Source organism: Carya illinoinensis, chromosome 13, assembly GCF_018687715.1.
Source record: "Carya illinoinensis cultivar Pawnee chromosome 13, C.illinoinensisPawnee_v1, whole genome shotgun sequence".
NCBI lineage: Eukaryota > Viridiplantae > Streptophyta > Magnoliopsida > Fagales > Juglandaceae > Carya > Carya illinoinensis.
In genome coordinates this window covers 10,091,976-10,109,710 of record NC_056764.1, presented here as the reverse complement: position 1 = coordinate 10,109,710, position 17,735 = coordinate 10,091,976, and the positions used below count along the sequence as shown (strand labels likewise).

Sequence of the window (17,735 nt, the reverse complement as noted above, 5' to 3'; positions counted from 1 at the left end):
GAAAAATTACACTTTTAATATTGTAATCTATTTAAAAAAAATTGTACAAGATTTATATGAGCATCTTTGATAGATTAGTCAAAACTAAAAGATACTTTTGATGAATATGAGATGAATTCTAACTTTTGACTATTTCATTCACACAAGTCTCTATATTGAAATAGCTATTTGTTTATTATACAATAATAAAATAATATAAGATAAATTTTACTTTGACTATTTACATCAAATTTTTACATTGAATTATCTATTTATTTATTATATAATAATAAAATAATTAAAAAAATATTTAATATTTTTTAATTATATTTTATTTTAAAATATATTAAATAACGAATAATCTTATAAAATTTAGATTTATATATTTATTTATTGATAATAAATTTAGATTTTTAATGGCATGTTTACATTTATAATTTTATATTCTTCGTCACCTTTTCTCTCATCGTCGTTTCGTGACTTTCGTCTTCGAGTTTCTCATATTCGGAAATTTCACACGCACGCACTCACTCTCTCTGTCAGATCCTCCGTTGGCCTTTTCCGATCTTCGAATTAGGGTGGAGAGAGATGGGTAGCCCTAAGAAGGACCAGAGTAAGGGATTCTTCGCTTCCATGAGCTCGGGCTTGTCCATCTTCGGCAACGCCATGCATCGATCCGTCAACGGGTATTTGCGTTTCTTTGTAATCCAATCCTTCTCTCTAATTCAACTATACTAGTAGACGTTTGTACGCTGTGATTATTTTTTTATGGCTCGTTTTTCTTTCTCTCAGATGTTTAATTTGGTATTTCGGAACCTTAATTGTTTTTCCTTCGCATGCTCCTCGTAACTTGTGTGTAATCAATATGAGCTCTTTTTTTTCTTTTTGGTGTACGAGGGTGATCGTGATCTGTTGGTCTTACACTAAGATTGTTGTGGCTTGTATGCTCGTGATGCAAATGACTTCTATGATTTTGATTTGATACTGTCAAAGTAAGCTGAATTTGTGTATGAGATTAGAATTACTTCTTCTGATCACTTAAAAGTGTTCCGTGTTTGTTAAATGTGTGGTGAAATAGACATGTGGATTTTGATACACGTTCCATTGAGCTGAATCTGGGTATAATATTCGGGATTAGTTATGCTGTAAAGTTAAACCGAAAGGGTCTGGCGTCTGGGCATTTGTTACTTTCAAGGGTGATATTAACACTTTGGTTATCTTCTTGGTTACCAGAGAGCCTCGTGGCCCATTGATTGTGTATCAATACCTCTAGTATGCTTAGACTTTATCTGCTTCGAAAGGTGCTATTAAGAATGAGAAATACGTGCCTGATCTTCATTCTATGCTTGGTTAGGATTGATCATGTTGAGATACTGGCTCATTTGTGTTAATATGGTATTGGTTCTAGGTTTCTTGGTTATGAAGGGGTAGAAGTGATAAATCCAGAGGGTGGCAAAGAAGATGCAGAGGAGGAAGCTCAGAGAGGAAGATGGAAACCAGAGGTGTTCTTCCTTTCTTGTCTACTCCAACACTCTGTTCTCTCATGTTAAGTGGGTTCCTTTGGTGGATGGTTTTTTTGGTCTCGCTTTTCTTTTTATATTTTTTACGGCTGAATTGTCTTGATTTTCAGTTACATCTACATTCAGAGTGCTGTTAAGAATGATTTGATTCTGTTTCGTGGTTTTATTTGTTTTCTCTAATGACCAGGTGCCCTCTCTTGGTCAAGAAGCTTTGAATATATTGGAGAATAAGTTTATCATAGATATTGAGATGGTGTTGTAACTTTGTTTCTTGTTTGGTACCCCACAGTCAATGTGGATGACATGTTTGCGTGACCTTAGGAAGCTATTCCTACTCATGATAGGAATGCATCCCTCCCTCAGTTACATTTTTCAATGTTTAGCTTGTCGTCATACTCAAATAACATAGCTTCATGGCTTCTATATTAGAAAATGAGACTATTCCTGTTCCTCTTTGCTATTTAAACTTCAGTGAGCGATTGGGAAACTGAGGGGTATGAGAGAGAGAGATACGAACGGGTTTTCGATTTTTCAGGGAAGGAAGTGATGAGGTCTTTGGATTAAATCACACGTCGCAGGGTTTGTTTAGAAGTTACAATTTGTGGCAATGAATGTTTATTTGAAACGGTGAATAATTTTGTCCGACTCTTGTTATAAACTCGATATTTTATTGCATTCTATCACCGTCTCTTGTGGTTTTGCTGCCAAATCAGACTTTTGAACTCCACTTTTATATATTTATATAGATATATGAAAAGCTTTCATGAGTTTTTTCTTATTTGTGTTAGTTATTTTCACTGATATGTGAGATTATTATTTTTCGTCTCCATTAATGCTGATAGTTTGCGACCGTTGTTTTGCATCAAAGGATAGAGTCAGCTACTGGAAAATGATGCAAACATATATAGGCTCAGACATCACATCAATGGTCACACTTCCTGTCCTTATTTTTGAGCCTATGACTATGCTTCAGAAAATGGCAGAGGTTTGTGATTTTTTTCTTTTTGCAGAATTACTGTATTAGTATGTGTACTTCTTATGTTGTGTCATTTTACAAACTGTGCAAAGCCCGTGACAGTTAATGGAGTACTCCTACTTGTTGGATCGGGCAGACGAATGCGAGGATCCTTTTATGCGGTTGGTGTATGCCTGTGAGTATCCTTTTTCCTTGAGATTTCACTTTGCATGTGGAAGCAGTGCCTGATGACGGATGGTGTTTTTGCCACTGATTGCAGCATCATGGGCTATCTCTGTCTACTATGCCTACCAACGAACCTGGAAGCCTTTTAATCCTATTCTTGGAGAAACTTATGAATTGAGTAATCACGGAGGGATTACATTTGTCGCAGAGCAGGTGAGTTGTAAGGGACTTAATTATTCTTCAGACTTCTATCTAGTTTCTTTCTTTCTGATCCCTGCTTAATTTTAAAAAATGCTAATCTCAAATGCATCCACAGGACCACAAACCCCCCCCCCCCCCCGGGCCCCGCGGCCCCTCCAAAAAAAAGGCCAATGGCATATGTACCTTATTCAACCCCCTCTATCCCTTTTTAATACTGTCAAGTTTTCAATATTTTGTTGTCTGTATTTTGAATTTTTGACCTTGTATTCCCTTTTCAGGTGAGTCACCATCCTCCAATGAGTGCTGGTCACGCTGAAAACGAGCATTTTACTTATGATGTGACATCAAAGCTAAAGACTAAATTTTTAGGAAATTCTCTTGATGTTTACCCTGTTGGAAGGTAATACTTGGTTGGTTATTCTCCATTAATTGTTACATTTGGTTATCAAAATCAAAAGTGGCTCTAGTATATGGTCAGATGAATGAGCCCCTTGGAGCTCGTGTAGCAGGTTTCTGCATTTAGTTAAACTTAGTGGAAGTCAAAGGATTTTGTGTTTGTTTATTTCTCATGCTAGCCCCCTGTAGATAACTGTAAAGTGAGGCTTCATGGTCGCAACTGTTGTATAACATGTTCTTGTCTGACATAATCTAGTAAGTTGTGAAAACTGTAGGTTTCTGTAGCAATTTTAAATAGATAATAGCCGTCTATCACGCTTCATTTTTATATTTGGTCCAGTGTTGTCAAAAGTGCACTTAAGCTCAAAGCACCAATGCCAAAACACTCCTCCTATCAGAAGCAAAGCGCATTTACAAAAGCGTGCTTGTAGTGTAAGCTTAAAGTGCAAAAAAGCTTGCTTTCATAATTAATATATATATATATATATATATAAAATATCGTTTCAAGACCTAGAAAATGATGTAAACAAGTATTCTTCAGTATGTAGATGATATTGAAGATCATTTACATACCATAGCTCCACATATATGTCATATGTTCTGTACATGCTTTGAACTCAAAATAATAGTCCAAATTGGCTTCCTAGATGGAATGGTATTTGATTGCTTATGTTAGTATAGAAGTTAATACCTACAATTAAAGTTGAGACGTGGCAATCTGTGAAGCTGCCACATGTTTTTTATTAACATTGATGGACGAAAACATTACGAAGGATCCTCTTTCTAATTAAATCATAAGTCATACCACATGCTGTTAATTTTCAGAAAAACAATTATAGTATCTTAAACCCAAGTACCACATAGCACAAGGGTGTTTGACTAAAATTTCCTAAATCTATGTTTTTAGTTGATTACTTGATTTTAGTGTTGCATTACCCTAATAAATTGAGTTAATATGCTACATATTTTACCATCTAGCTTTCTAAACCTTTTTTTATTGTATTTTGTGTGGTTTTTTGTTGTTATGCATTAATTTTTAAAATATGCACTTTACTTCAATCAGGCATGCACTTGCGCTTTGCACCTAGGCTCTAGACAGTGTTTTCGCTTAAGTGTGCCTAGCACTTTTAACAACACTGATTTGGCCACTCATATCTCAATGGAAACATCTGGTTGACTTTCTCCCAAAAATCTATTCAAGTTATTTCTAGAATCCCCTCCAAAAAAAAAGATATAATGTTCATCATTATGTTATTTTTTTTTTCCTTCAGGATGAAAATCCTTTAATATTAACATACCATATTGTTTGCAGAACACGTGTCACTCTTAAAAGGGATGGTGTGGTCTTAGATTTGGTGCCACCTCCTACAAAGGTTAATAATCTGATTTTTGGCCGTACGTGGGTTGATTCCCCAGGGGAGATGATTATGACAAATTTGACTACGGGAGACAAAGCTGTTCTATACTTTCAGCCATGTGGCTGGTTTGGGTATTCCACATATCCCTTTGTATTTTTGTTTCTGTGAATTGCACTGTTCCTTGTATTCATATCTTTAATTCTTGAGTGTCGTAATGGATATATAAGGGGAGGTTTGGATAATGAGCTGAGTTGAGATGAGATTAGATGAAAGTTGAATAAAATATTGTTAGAATATAAATTTTTAATATTATTTTTGTTTTGGGATTTGAAAAAGTTGAATTGTTTATTGTATTTTGTTTGAAAGTTTAGGAAAGTTGTAATGATTAAATGAGATGAGATGGAGAGTGTTTTGGAATGCAAACAAGGCCTAAGTCATTCAAGTTGGTGGCATTCTTACCTGTGGAATTTTTAACCTGAGATTGAGATGAAGATGGTCTCATGGAAGATGTGTTTGATTTCTCCTACCACATGTTTTCTATTAATTCTGTTATTTGCTACATTCTTGTTACTGTGCAAGGTACAATTGGAACGATAAATTCAATTACACCTGTACTTCTCAATCAATTTAAAGGTCCCCCCACGTAAAATATTAAAAAAATCCTCAAAGTAATTCTGCAACTATCACAGCAAATGTTTTTTATTTGTTCCATTCCCTATGTCCTAAAGTGATTTAGAGTGTATGGTTCTGGTTATACTGCCGGGATGTGTCCTAAGCTTTTGGTTTTGTAATTGCTGTTAGACCTGTAGTTGAGTTGTCTCTAGTACTCTGCTGCTTGTGATAAATGGTATAGTCAACTGGAGTTCTCTCTTTTCTTTTCTTTTCTTTTTTTTTTTTGTTGGGGGGGGGGTACATCGTGCTTATCGAAAATATCTGGCACAGGAATTGTATTATCTCTATTACAATTTTTGTTCGTTGCAGAGCTGGTCGATATGAAGTGGATGGGTACGTGTATAATGCTGCTGAGGAGCCAAAAGTATTGATGACTGGGAAATGGAATGAATCAATGAGTTATCAACCGTGTGACATGGAAGGGGAGCCTCTTACAGGCACAGAACTAAAAGAGGTTATTTTCCCTGGACCTAGCTTTACTTATATCTAATTTTCAGTTTGTGAAATATTTTGGATATTATAGAAGGCACCAAATGGGCTTAACGATAGAATGTTAGATTATTGAGCACAAATGGAAGCATGAGTGGAAGTTGGAGCTGCCATTTTGGAGGATATTATGATCCGATGTGCATATACACAGATGCACATATATTTGGTTTATGCACTTTTGTTAAAAATAAATATAGCATTCTCTTGAGATCAATTGGCTCAGTTCACTGTGTCAGATGTGAGCTTTTCATGCTTAGACTGCTAGGGAACCCCGATTTGTTACATAGTTTAGAAAGACTGGAATGCAAGATTTATTACTTAACAATGGGGTAAACTTTAACTTTAGTGAGCAACTGCTCACTAGTTTTTTATCTTGGTAAACTTCTGTAGGAAATCTTGGTCTCTTAGACTTGCCTTCTGCTTTGCCATAGAGATGTGCAACAAGAGGGAAGATGATCAGGCCTTCAATAATTAATTATGCTACAAGAGGATCATAAGGCCTTAATTATTTATTCTGGCACATTTTTATAGCCTAAAAACTCCTAGTCTGGTTGATTCGAAGTCACAAGTTTTAAGATAAGAATACAAGAAAATTAGAATTATGGTCTCCTTTTAAACACCAAAGTGATTTTCCCAGTTGAACTAGCTGGCACCTTTTATATTGTAAAACACTGTTAGTTCACAGACTAGTTATTGGCGGCTGCCCTTTTCCTTTTTTTTCTGTTCCCCACAGGTTTGGCATCTTGCTGATGTTCCAGAGGATGACAAATTTCAATACACGTATTTTGCACATAAGATAAACAGCTTTGACACTGCTCCTAGGAAGTTGTTGGCATCAGATTCTCGGTTGCGGCCTGATAGATATGCACTTGAGAGGGGTGATCTATCCAAAGCTGGAGCAGAAAAGAGCAGGTCTCTCTCTCCTTCCCCACCCACCCCCCCCCCCCCCCCCCCCCCCTCCTCCTCCTCCTCCTCTTCTTTTCAACAAGTGCCTTTATTTTTTTTTCTAGCAACAAATGCCTTTATTTTTTATAATAATGATGGTTTTCAAGGTTGTCATTGTTATTCTAGTATTTTGAAACGGATAAGATTAACCAGTTTCAAAATCGATATTTTTTTGGACTAAGAACATGTATATAGCAGCAAGTTGCAAATTGTTTCAATAGAGTTTTTGTTACTTATCACTTAGTCCCGACTCCCCACCAGAAAATTATATTTCACGAGGTTGATTATTCCTTCAAAAACTTACATTGTGAATTTGTGGGTTTGACCCTTCTTTCAGTTTGGAGGAGAGGCAGCGAGCTGAAAAGAGAAGCCGAGAGGCCAAGGGACATCAGTTTGCACCAAGATGGTTTGATCTAACTGATGAAGTTACATCCACGCCATGGGGTGATTTGGAAGTCTACCAATACAATGGTAAATACACGGAAAACCGGAGTGCTGTAGATAGCTCAGAAAGCGTGGATGAGGTTGATGGTAGATCAGTAGAGTTCAACCCATGGCAATATGGTAATTTGAGTACTGCATAATGAGTGACCTCTTGTTCTATATTTGGTTGAGGAATTCTGCAGTTAGTTGATGGAACAATTTCTGGTGTGAGATTGTAATCCATTATTTCTTACTCATTGATCCTGGTAAAGTTCAGTTTCTGTTACAGGAATATGTAATTATTCGACCATTTTAAGAAACCCTCCTTTTCCTAGTAAATGATTTGTTAGCTGTCATTGTTCATCTAGTTGGGATTTCAAGGGTGTAGGGATGATAAGTAGAATTTTTCATTTATGAAGGATGCTTAGTTCTATTGAGCAATAATCGAAACTGCCCCTACCTTCCCATAGCGGACTGGGGTTTCCCCCCATTTTTGTCCTTGCAATCGCCCCAAATATAAATAGCAACTCCCAAATATCAAACAGAAACATAGCAAAAACCATCCGAAACCAAAAAAGTTAACCAAATCAAAGCATCACAGATATACAATGTAGATCTTAAGACGTTTGAGATGGATAATGAAATGTGACAAGTTAGGTCTTATAGTGTTTTACAATCTAACATATCATGATTTACCTATCCAAACATTAAAATCTTAGCGTACAAAATTCAATGATTTAAGTTTAATTGAGTCTATAGGAGTTTGACAATAATCTACCCATCCAAACATAGAAGTGTTAGACACAAAGGGATTATACAAGAGTAAATGTACAAAGTAACATAATTTCATGTAATTCATTAGATTTACTTTATAATAAAAGTAACTTTACAATCTAACGTATCATATGAAGTCAGTCATTTATTGGGTTTATTTGTGTATAATCTCTTCGTGGTTAAAGTATTTTTCATCTAAATATACTTTTAAGATGCCACCAAGTTCGGCATGAGCAAAAAATTCTCTCATATATAGAAATTGAAGCGACTATATATGCCTATGAATTATATAAGTAACAAATCGAGATACAATTCAAAATACAATAATGTAAGTTTCTTATTAGAGAATTACTAAGCTTATAAAGAGAATTATTATAAAAAAAAATTTAAAAAAACTTGCTTAATTTGATGTAATACCTTAAATCTACTTTACAATAAAAATAGACTAACATATTAGGTAAGATCAAGTATAAAACAAATTTTCACAATTCATTTTCTGGAGTAAGCATTTAGCTTAGGATATGTTGAAATCAAACATGGATGGCCTGATATGGCAGGGGTGTGGCCTCCTACCGTCTATATTTAACGGTTTGGGAAAAAATACCATTAGAAATAATGTCGGGGGCAGGTTCTTGCTGGCGCAATGAAGATAAATTCATTGACCTGTCTCACTAACAGTTGAGAATGCAAGACAACGTCATGGTTTTGCCCCCTCCAACATCTCACAGAGTAAATGTTTTTTTTTTTTTTTTTTCCGTTTGTTTATCATTGCATGCGTGACTGACTGGTGACTGCATGGGCATGCAGATTGGGGGCTTGGCAGCTGTGCATGTGCTCTTTTTTGCATTAATGTTTTTCATTATTTATTAATTTCCATTATTTGTATATATACGTAGATTGGATGAGTAAGAATCTCGACAGATAGTATAGAATTGATGACACCATTTGAAAATGATCAAATTCAAGAGTCCTAACGTTGTTCCCTTTATCATTTTTTTAAGAGGATTTATTTTCGTTATTCAATGCCCTTATCATACATCGAGACAGACTTACTTTAAACTACACGGTCTCCTAGATAGCATGTACTGTAGCGGTAAAGTCACTTTTATGGACTTTTATGGATCAAAAATGATGGCTAGTTGAGCTTACATTCACATTTGCTTCCGCCATCTTCCACTTGCTTCCGCCATCTTCCACTTGCTTCCGCTATCTTCTTTATGGGTCAAAAATGGTGGCTAGTTGACAACCTACATCAAGCTTGCGTTCACATTTGCTTCCGCCATCTTCCACTTGCTTCCGCCATCTTCCACCTCTTTTAACTCCTATAAATACATGTTTTCGCTTTTAGAAACCTATCCCATTTTGAAAGAAAAATTTAGAGAAAGAGAGAGAGTTTTAGAGAGAAAAATAGTGAGGTTTCTCCTATATATTGTCTCTCATTTTATAAGAAAGAGTGAGTTTTCTCCTTTTATAAGAGAGGGTATTGTCAATTGTGCTCTCCTTATTCAAGAGAGAAATTCTTGTAATCATTTTGCTATAAGTGAAATTCTTCTACGATTAGAGTTCCTTATTATTTCTTTTATTCTTTCTCATTTCTACTTCAGTTATAATTATATGCCTCGTACCACAACCTCCTAACAGTGGTATCAGAGCATCAGGTTTATAGCCGGTTTTCGTGCTACAGTTAGATCCAGTTAGTGGAAAGGAGACATATTCAATAATGGCGACGAAGTATGAAATAGAGAAGTTCAATTGGAGTAATTTCTCATTGTGGAAAATGAGAATAGAAGTAATTTTGAGGAAAGATAATTGTTTGACGGCAATTGGAGATAAGCCCGATGAGATCACTAACGACGGCAAGTGGAACGAGATGGATGGCAATGCTATTGCTAATCTGCACCTAGCACTAGCTGATGGAGTATTGTCAAGTGTGGCGGAGAAAAAGACAGCAAAAGAGATATGGGATACTCTAACAAAATTGTAAGAGGCCAAATCACTACACAACAAAATTTTCTTGAGAAGAAAACTCTACACCCTTCGGATGATGGAGTCAACTATGGTGACAAACCACATCAACACCCTTAACACTTTATTTTCACAGCTCACAGCAATGGGGCATAACATAAAGACGGGTGAACGTCCTGAAATTCTACTTCAAAGTCTACCTGATTCGTATGATCAACTCATCATCAACTTAACCAACAACATTGAAGTTCTAGTCTTCGATGATATTGCAGCTGCAGTTCTTGAAGAAGAAAGTCGGCGCAAAAGCAAAGAAGATAGACCAGGAGGTTCACAACAAACCGAAGCTTTGGTAATGAAGAGAGGGAGATCAACGGAACATGGCCCCAGTGGGAGTCAAAATCAGAGTAGATCAAAATCTAGAAGTAAGAAGAATGTCAAGTGTTATCACTGTGGCAAGAAAGGGCACTACAAAAGGGAGTGTTGGCATCTCAAGAAGAACGAAGAAGCCAAAGGAAAATGCCCTGAGTTGTCAAAAGTTCAGAGTTGTGTAGCAAGCACCTCAGATGATGGTGAAATTTTATACAGTGAGGCAACAACAGTTACTGAAGATAGAAGAAGATTTGCTGATGTTTGGCTTATTGACTCAAAAGCAACATGGCATATGACTCCCCGGAGAGAATGGTTCTATCAATATGAACCTATCTCAGGAGGATCTGTGTTCATGGGAGACGATCATGCCTTGGAGATTGCTGGTATTGGTACCATCAAATTGAAGATGTGTGACGATACAGTTCGCACCATTCAGGAGGTACGACATGTGAAAGGCCTGAAGAAAAATCTATTGTCTTTAGGACAATTAGATAATAGTGGGTGTAAAACCCATATTCAAGATGGCATCATGAAAATAGTTAAAGGCGCGCTTGTAATGATGAAAGCGGAAAAGATAGCTGCAAATTTGTACATGCTTAAAGGAGAAACACAACAAGAAGGAGAAGCATCCACTGCGTTGGCAAGTTCGGCAGAAGAATTAACAATGATGTGGCACTGTAAGCTTGGCCACATGTCAGAACGAGGTTTGAAGATTCTTGCTGAACAAAAGTTTCTTCCAGGGCTCAAAAAGGTTTCATTACCCTTTTGTGAGCATTGTGTTACTAGTAAGCAGCACAGATTGAAATTTAGTAGTTCCTCTGCTAGAAGTAAAGCTATCTTAGAACTAATCCATTTTGATGTTTGGCAAGCACCAGTTTTGTCCCTAGGAGGAGCAAAATACTTTGTGTCATTTATTGACGATTACTCCAGGAGATGTTGGGTGTATCCAATAAAAAATAAAGCAGATGTATTTCCAGTTTTCAAAATATTCAAAGCGCGGGTTGAGCTTGAATCTGAAAAGAAGATCAAGTGTTTAAGGACAGACAATGGAGGAGAATATACTGGTATTGAATTTGATAGCTTCTGTCAACAAGAAGGTATCAAAAGGCAGCTCACGGTGGCATACACTCCACAACAAAATAGAGTAGCAGAGCGGATGAACAGAACCTTGTTAGAACGAACAAGAGCGATGTTGAGAACTGCGGGAATGGCCAAGTCATTTTGGGCAGAAGCAGTCAAGACTGCTTGTTATGTGATCAATCGGTCACCATCAACTGCAATTGATCTGAAAACGCCGATGGAGATGTGGACTGATAAGCCAGCTGATTATTCTCACTTACATACATTTGGAAGTCCAGTTTATGTTATATACAACGCCCAAGAAACATCAAAGCTAGATCCAAAATCTAGAAAATGTATTTTCTTAGGGTATGCTGATGGAGTCAAGGGGTATCGCTTGTGGGATCCCACTGCCCGCAAGGTGCTAATCAGCAGGGATGTTGTATTTGTAGAAGATAAGGTACAAAAAAAAGAAAATGATAGCGCTTCAAAAGAGAAACAAGAGACTACTACAGTTCAAGTTGAAAAAAGACAAGAATTAGAAGTTCCAGATTCTTCTGAAGCAATATCAGAGCACGAAATACAAGAATAAGCTGAGTGTGCAATTCCACAAATTCGACGGTCAACTCGGGAGAGAAGAAAACCAACTTGGCACTCAGAATACATCATGGAGGGAAATGTCGCATATTGTCTACTAACAGAAGATGGAGAACCGTCAAATTTCCATGAGGCTACAAATAGCCAAGAAGCTTCTCTGTGGATGGTTGCAATGCAAGAAGAAATTGAAGCTCTCCATAAAAACAAAACATGGGATCTTGTACCACTACCACAAGGAAGAAAGGCCATCGGAAACAAATGGGTTTACAAGATCAAACGAAATGGCAATGATCAAGTGGAGCGGTATCGTGCTAGATTGGTGGTGAAAGGATTCGCTCAGAAAGAAGGCATAGACTTCAACGAAATATTCTCTCCTGTTGTTCGACTCTCAACGGTTCGAGCAGTCCTTGCGATGTGTGCTACATTTGACTTGTACTTAGAACAACTGGACGTGAAAACTGCATTTCTTCATGGAGAAATTGAAGAAGAAATTTACATGCTCCAACCAGAAGGTTTTGAAGAAAAAGAAAAAGAGAACTTGGTTTGCAGGTTGAACAAATCTCTATACGATCTCAAACAGGCGCCGAGATGTTGGTATAAGAGATTTGATTCTTTTATCATGAGCCTTGGATACAACAGACATAGTTCAGATCCTTGTGTTTACTACAAGAGATTTGGTGATGGTAATTTCATTATTCTGTTGTTGTATGTTGACGACATGTTGGTAGCAGGCCCCAACAAAGATCGTATTACAGACTTAAAGGCAGAGTTGGCTAGGGAGTTTGAAATGAAGGACTTGGGACCAGCAAACAAGATTCTAGGGATGCAAATTTACCGAGACAGAAATAATAGGAAGATATGGCTTTCTCTAGAAAAATTATTTGAAGAAAATCTTGCGACGCTTCAACATACAAGATTGTGAGCCAATTTCTACCCCTCTTCCTATTAATTTCAAGTTATCCTCAAGTATGAGTCCTAGCAATGAAGCAGAGAGGATGGAAATGTCTTGAGTACCGTATGCATCAGCAGTGGGTAACTTAATGTTTGCTATGGTTTGTACAAGACTAGACATTGCACAATCAGTGGGAGTGGTTAGTCGATATATGGCGAATCCTGGTAAAGAGCATTGGAGTGCTGTAAAGAGGATCCTGAGATATATCAAGGGTACCTCAAATATCGCATTATGTTATGAAGGATCAGACTTTACTGTCAGAGGCTATGTTGATTCAGATTATGCAGGTGATCTTGACAAGAGCAAGTCCACCTCAGGTTATGTGTTTACTCTTGCTGGAGGAGCTGTAAGCTGGGTTTTAAAATTGCAGTCTATCATGGCTGCTTCTACAACGGAGGCAGAATATGTCGCAGCTACACAAGCTAGCAAAGAGGCAATATGGTTGCAAATGCTACTGGAAGAGCTCGGACACGTACAAGAGAAGGTTGATTTATTTTGTGATAGTCAGAGCGCTTTGCTTTTGGCAAAGAATCCAGCATTTCATTCAAGGACAAAGTACATACGAGTTCAGTATCACTTCGTTCGTGAGAAGGTGGAAGAAGGAAGTGTGGATATACAAAAAATCCATACAAAAGACAACCTAGCAGATATATTAACAAAGCCAATTAATAATGACAAGTTTATCTGGTGTCGATCCTCCTTAGGCCTAGCAGATATGTAAGCGGCATAGAGATGGAAAGTATAGAAAAGATAGAAGGATTACAAAAGTGACTTTAAGTGAGAGATATGTAGCGGTAAAGCCACTTTTATGGACTTTTATGGATAAAAAATGGTGGCTAGTTGAGCTTGCATTCACATTTGCTTCCACCATCTTCCACTTGCTTCCGCCATCTTCCACTTGCTTCTGCTATCTTCTTTATGGGTTAAAAATGGTGGCTAGTTGACAACCTACATCAAGCTTGCATTCACATTTGCTTCTGCCATCTTCCACCTCCTTTAATTCCTATAAATACATGTTTTTGCTTTTAGAAACCTATCCCATTTTGAAAAAAAAAATTTAGAGAAAGAGAGAGAGTTTTAGAGAGAAAAATAGTGAGATTTCTCCTATATATTGTCTCTCCTTTTATAAGAAAGAGTGAGTTTTCTCCTTTTATAAGAGAGGGTATTGTCAATTGTGCTCTCCTTATTCAAGAGAGAAATTCTTGTAATCCTTTTGCTATAAGTGAAATTTTTCTACAATTAGAGTTCCTTATTATTTCTTTTATTCTTTCTCATTTCTATTTCAGTTGTAATTATATGCTCCGTACCACAACCTCCTAACATGTGCAACGTGCATTCTTTTTTTTTTTTTTTTACTTATTTTCTGTTATTTTCATTTATAGTACTGATCCATAACGAAGCTAGAGAGAGAGAGACTGATGGTCAAATGGGGCAAGTTGATAACTTTATTATTGATGGCTTTGAATTAATAGTACTTGGGAACTGAATGCCGAATATACCATAAGTCAGGTTCTTGCTAAAACAACTAGCCAGGTACCCACATTTGGGACCTAAAAATTATTTTCAAAATAATAATTGTTTTCTTTTTTCTTTTTAGGTTTGGTGTAATTTCAAAGGATTGCACGAAGAAATGACAATTTCTGTTTGGAATTTAGATTAGTCTAATTTTAAGAGGAGTTTAAATCCAGATATTCAATTATCAAATTATTAAAATCATCTCAACTTAAAATCTTTTTATGAGACTAATAAATTTTTTTAACTCAACATATGTTTACACGCGAGACTCATAATCTTTTTTAAACTTCTCATAAATACATTTAAACTCATTTTAATATCTAAATACATCTAAACTACTTCAGGTGGGTCTCACAAAACTCATTCTACTATTTCAACTCAATATTATAAAAAATTCAACTCTTCTCAACTCAGGCTAACATCCAAAAGAGTGCTTGATCGACATGCAAAGCTACATTTAAAGAAGGTGAATAATTTATTTGAAGACATATTTAAGATCGATCCAAAGAGTTTGTTCTTTTTTCACTGTCTTTTCAATCTCTTGTATTATTCTGCGTCACCCACCTCCACTCTTCTGAGTTTAAACGTGATCGCCTCTTTCTGCTTTCGGTTTTCCCTCTTCCATTTTTATTTTTAATGTCTAAAGATTGGAGTTGAGTTTCAAGAATCAATCCATGTTCGAACATCCCTCGTTTAAAAGGGATATATAACAAGCTGTAGGAACATTGACTTTCCAACTAATCTAGTCTCATCTGTCATTATCAACCCAAAAAATTAAAAATAAAAATGCATTTTTTATTTCTGTACTTATTCCTCCTCAACTACCAACCATCTCTTTGATCCCATACCAAATTACCAATCTTAAAAGAAAAATGATGGAATTATTACTATTTTACTATCTATTTACTGCTTATTTTGTATTTAATTTTTTTTAATTTTTTATTTTACTTAATGGTTAAGAAAATGACTATTAGTAAAATTCTATATATTTTTAATTTTTTCTTAATGGCATGTTAAAAATACTTGGGACTGGTTCAGATAACAAATGAATCTCATATCGTCTTATTTTAATTTTAAATTTTTAACTTTTTCATCTAATAATTATCTAATCATTACAATTTTTTCAAACTTTCAAATAAAACACAAGAAAATAATTCAAATTATTTAAATTTTAAAATAAAATTATATTATAACAATATTTTAACTTTATAATATTTTATTTAATTTTTTCTCTCTTATTCTCAAAATTCAATAAAACATTTTAATTCAAATCGTTTCACAACTATTCACATATTTCTCATCTCATCTCATTACCTAAATGAGGCCTTAGATTAATTTCACTTCTCCCTCTGCTAACTTCGTATCTCAAATCTTCGACATGGTATCTTAAAATATAAATCAAATAATTAAATTGATCTCTTTTAATCTATTTAAACCTTTAAGACAATGATGATTTAATACGCTAAACATCGATATCTATAAATAATAAGTTCCCCATTTGCGAATGATCATGAACTTCTATTGTTAATGGATTGATCAGCTTTGTATCCTTAAAGGTAAAATGCCCCAGTGTCTAGTCCATGCAGCTCATGATGATCACCCATTTTAGATCAACTACTCATGATCTATAATTTGTTAAGAAAAATATTACTTATCATCTTTATATCACACACTAACGTGTAATTTATCATTTTTATTTGTCTATTTAAATACACATGTTTACATATTAATATATATAAATATATATATAGATGTGTGTGTTTAAATAGACTGATAAAAATAACAAATAAGATATCGATACGTAATGTATGGGATCGATGATAATCAGTAGATGATCAGTTTTTCATTTGACAAAGGAATATCAACACTATATATTGATTATGGAATTGATTCAAATCTGGAAATCAAATACCTCGTGGGTCGATATACAAATGATCATTTCAGTCAGATTAATAGGCATGCATGCATAAGATTACAAGCAGGGCATAACTGCGCTTTACGCAGGCACCTAATTTACAGGTAGGATGAAGAATCTGCCTCCACCTTTTACCTTTTCTAATCATTGCATTAGCTAGGATGAGAAATTAAATCTACATCGATAATGATTGTTTTAGAGTTTTTTTGTTTTGTTTTATATATTTATTTAAAGTTCTTCCTGCTGCTAATACGTCTGTGTTAAAAGAGTTCACTCTCAACCAACTCATCATCCATTCTCATAGCAATATATCGATCTCACTTGGCATCGAAGACTGGCCCGGATCTGAATATTGTCACTTTTACGTCAAGAAATCTCCTTTAAGTTACCGGTTACGTGAACTTCAAACTCTCTCCTAACTTTTCTTTTTTCTTTTTCAGGCCTTTTTTATTTTATTTTTTCTTTTAATTTCAAATGCTTCCAAACTTCTCTAGTTGGAGCTTGATGATTTGACAAACCATATATAATTAGGGTTATGACTCCAAAGTGGATCGAGGATTTTAGGGTTCCATAGGGTTTGGGCTTTAGAATAACAAAAAGATCATAAAATTCTCTACCTAAGAATATAACAATGGTTTGATTTCAGCTTGCGTGGGTGTCTAATTTATTGGGGGTGGAGGGAACCGTTGAAATTTGATATATAATTACTTAAATAAAATTAAAAAAAAATTGCCTTAAGAATTAGTGTACAGAGGAAAATAAGCATAATTTTTTTAATGGTATAATGTTAGATACAGTCTTAAAGTGAGTAAGTTTTGTGCACTCTTCTTAAAAAAGAGAGAAATTTACAATTAATTTTTTTTTATGTATGTCTAATATTTATCTATTTTTTTTTTAAAAAAAATACACGAGATTTGCACACTATATATAGATTGTAAATATCATCTCTCTTGATACGAATACAACTTTTTCAATCATCGATGCATTAATCTAAATTAGGATAGAGGGTCCCAAAAATACTTTTAAGGGACAAACTAATTGGTTCGTATATACTCATGTTTCTGGTTGAGTTAACGAAAAAATCATTCGAATCGATGTTTTGCATGTAATCCAACAAGTGACCGTATGAAATATGTGGTTTGAGTTGCAATCTTAAAAGGGGCAGTATAGTCCCCTATTTTAAAGAATTTGATGGAAATTTTTATTTTACTTTCTTATAGATCCTTAATTATGAAAAAAAAGTCATTATCAGATAATAAGATCAAACAATCTAGATTGTTTGTGACAAAATATATAAGATCATACGCATAAAATATTGACATATAATCTATACATATTCAGTGGTTATTGAATTATGAGATATCTAAAAAATCTGAAACTTAAAATTTTAGATTGATTTACCTTATGAGCAATACTATATACAGTCGTGAAATTACAAACGCCACGCAATCGTTTTAAAAAAGAG

General features: G+C 35.1%; 1 protein-coding gene across 4 annotated transcripts; it reads left to right on the top strand.

Moving 5' to 3' along the window:
• The first annotated feature begins 424 nt into the window (after positions 1-424).
• Positions 425-7,480, top strand: LOC122292589 (oxysterol-binding protein-related protein 3C-like). 4 transcript variants are annotated; one of them, XM_043101014.1, is made up of 10 exons: positions 425-665; positions 1,388-1,481; positions 2,368-2,484; positions 2,578-2,650; positions 2,735-2,853; positions 3,120-3,241; positions 4,550-4,726; positions 5,577-5,721; positions 6,490-6,668; positions 7,039-7,480. In XM_043101014.1, exons 1-10 carry the CDS (start codon positions 568-570, stop codon positions 7,283-7,285), a joined length of 1,371 nt encoding a protein of 456 aa, XP_042956948.1. In that variant the 5' UTR covers positions 425-567; the 3' UTR covers positions 7,286-7,480. The 4 variants fall into 4 exon arrangements, with proteins under 4 accessions (XP_042956948.1, XP_042956950.1, XP_042956949.1 ...); XM_043101016.1 differs by having other exon boundaries at positions 438-665; positions 1,388-1,524; positions 2,373-2,484; XM_043101015.1 differs by having other exon boundaries at positions 438-665; positions 1,388-1,524.
• Positions 7,481-17,735: the final 10,255 nt, after the last annotated feature.

What these genes read in the sequence shown, in the direction of transcription:
- LOC122292589 (XM_043101014.1), top strand. Translation starts at nt 568, where the DNA reads ATGGGTAGCCCTAAGAAGGACCAGAGTAAGGGATTCTTCGCTTCCATG. An exon ending in TATGCGGTTGGTGTATGCCT is followed by an intron (nt 2,651 to 2,734) that starts GTGAGTATCCTT and finishes CACTGATTGCAG; the next exon opens with CATCATGGGCTATCTCTGTC. An exon ending in GCTGGAGCAGAAAAGAGCAG is followed by an intron (nt 6,669 to 7,038) that starts GTCTCTCTCTCC and finishes CCCTTCTTTCAG; the next exon opens with TTTGGAGGAGAGGCAGCGAG.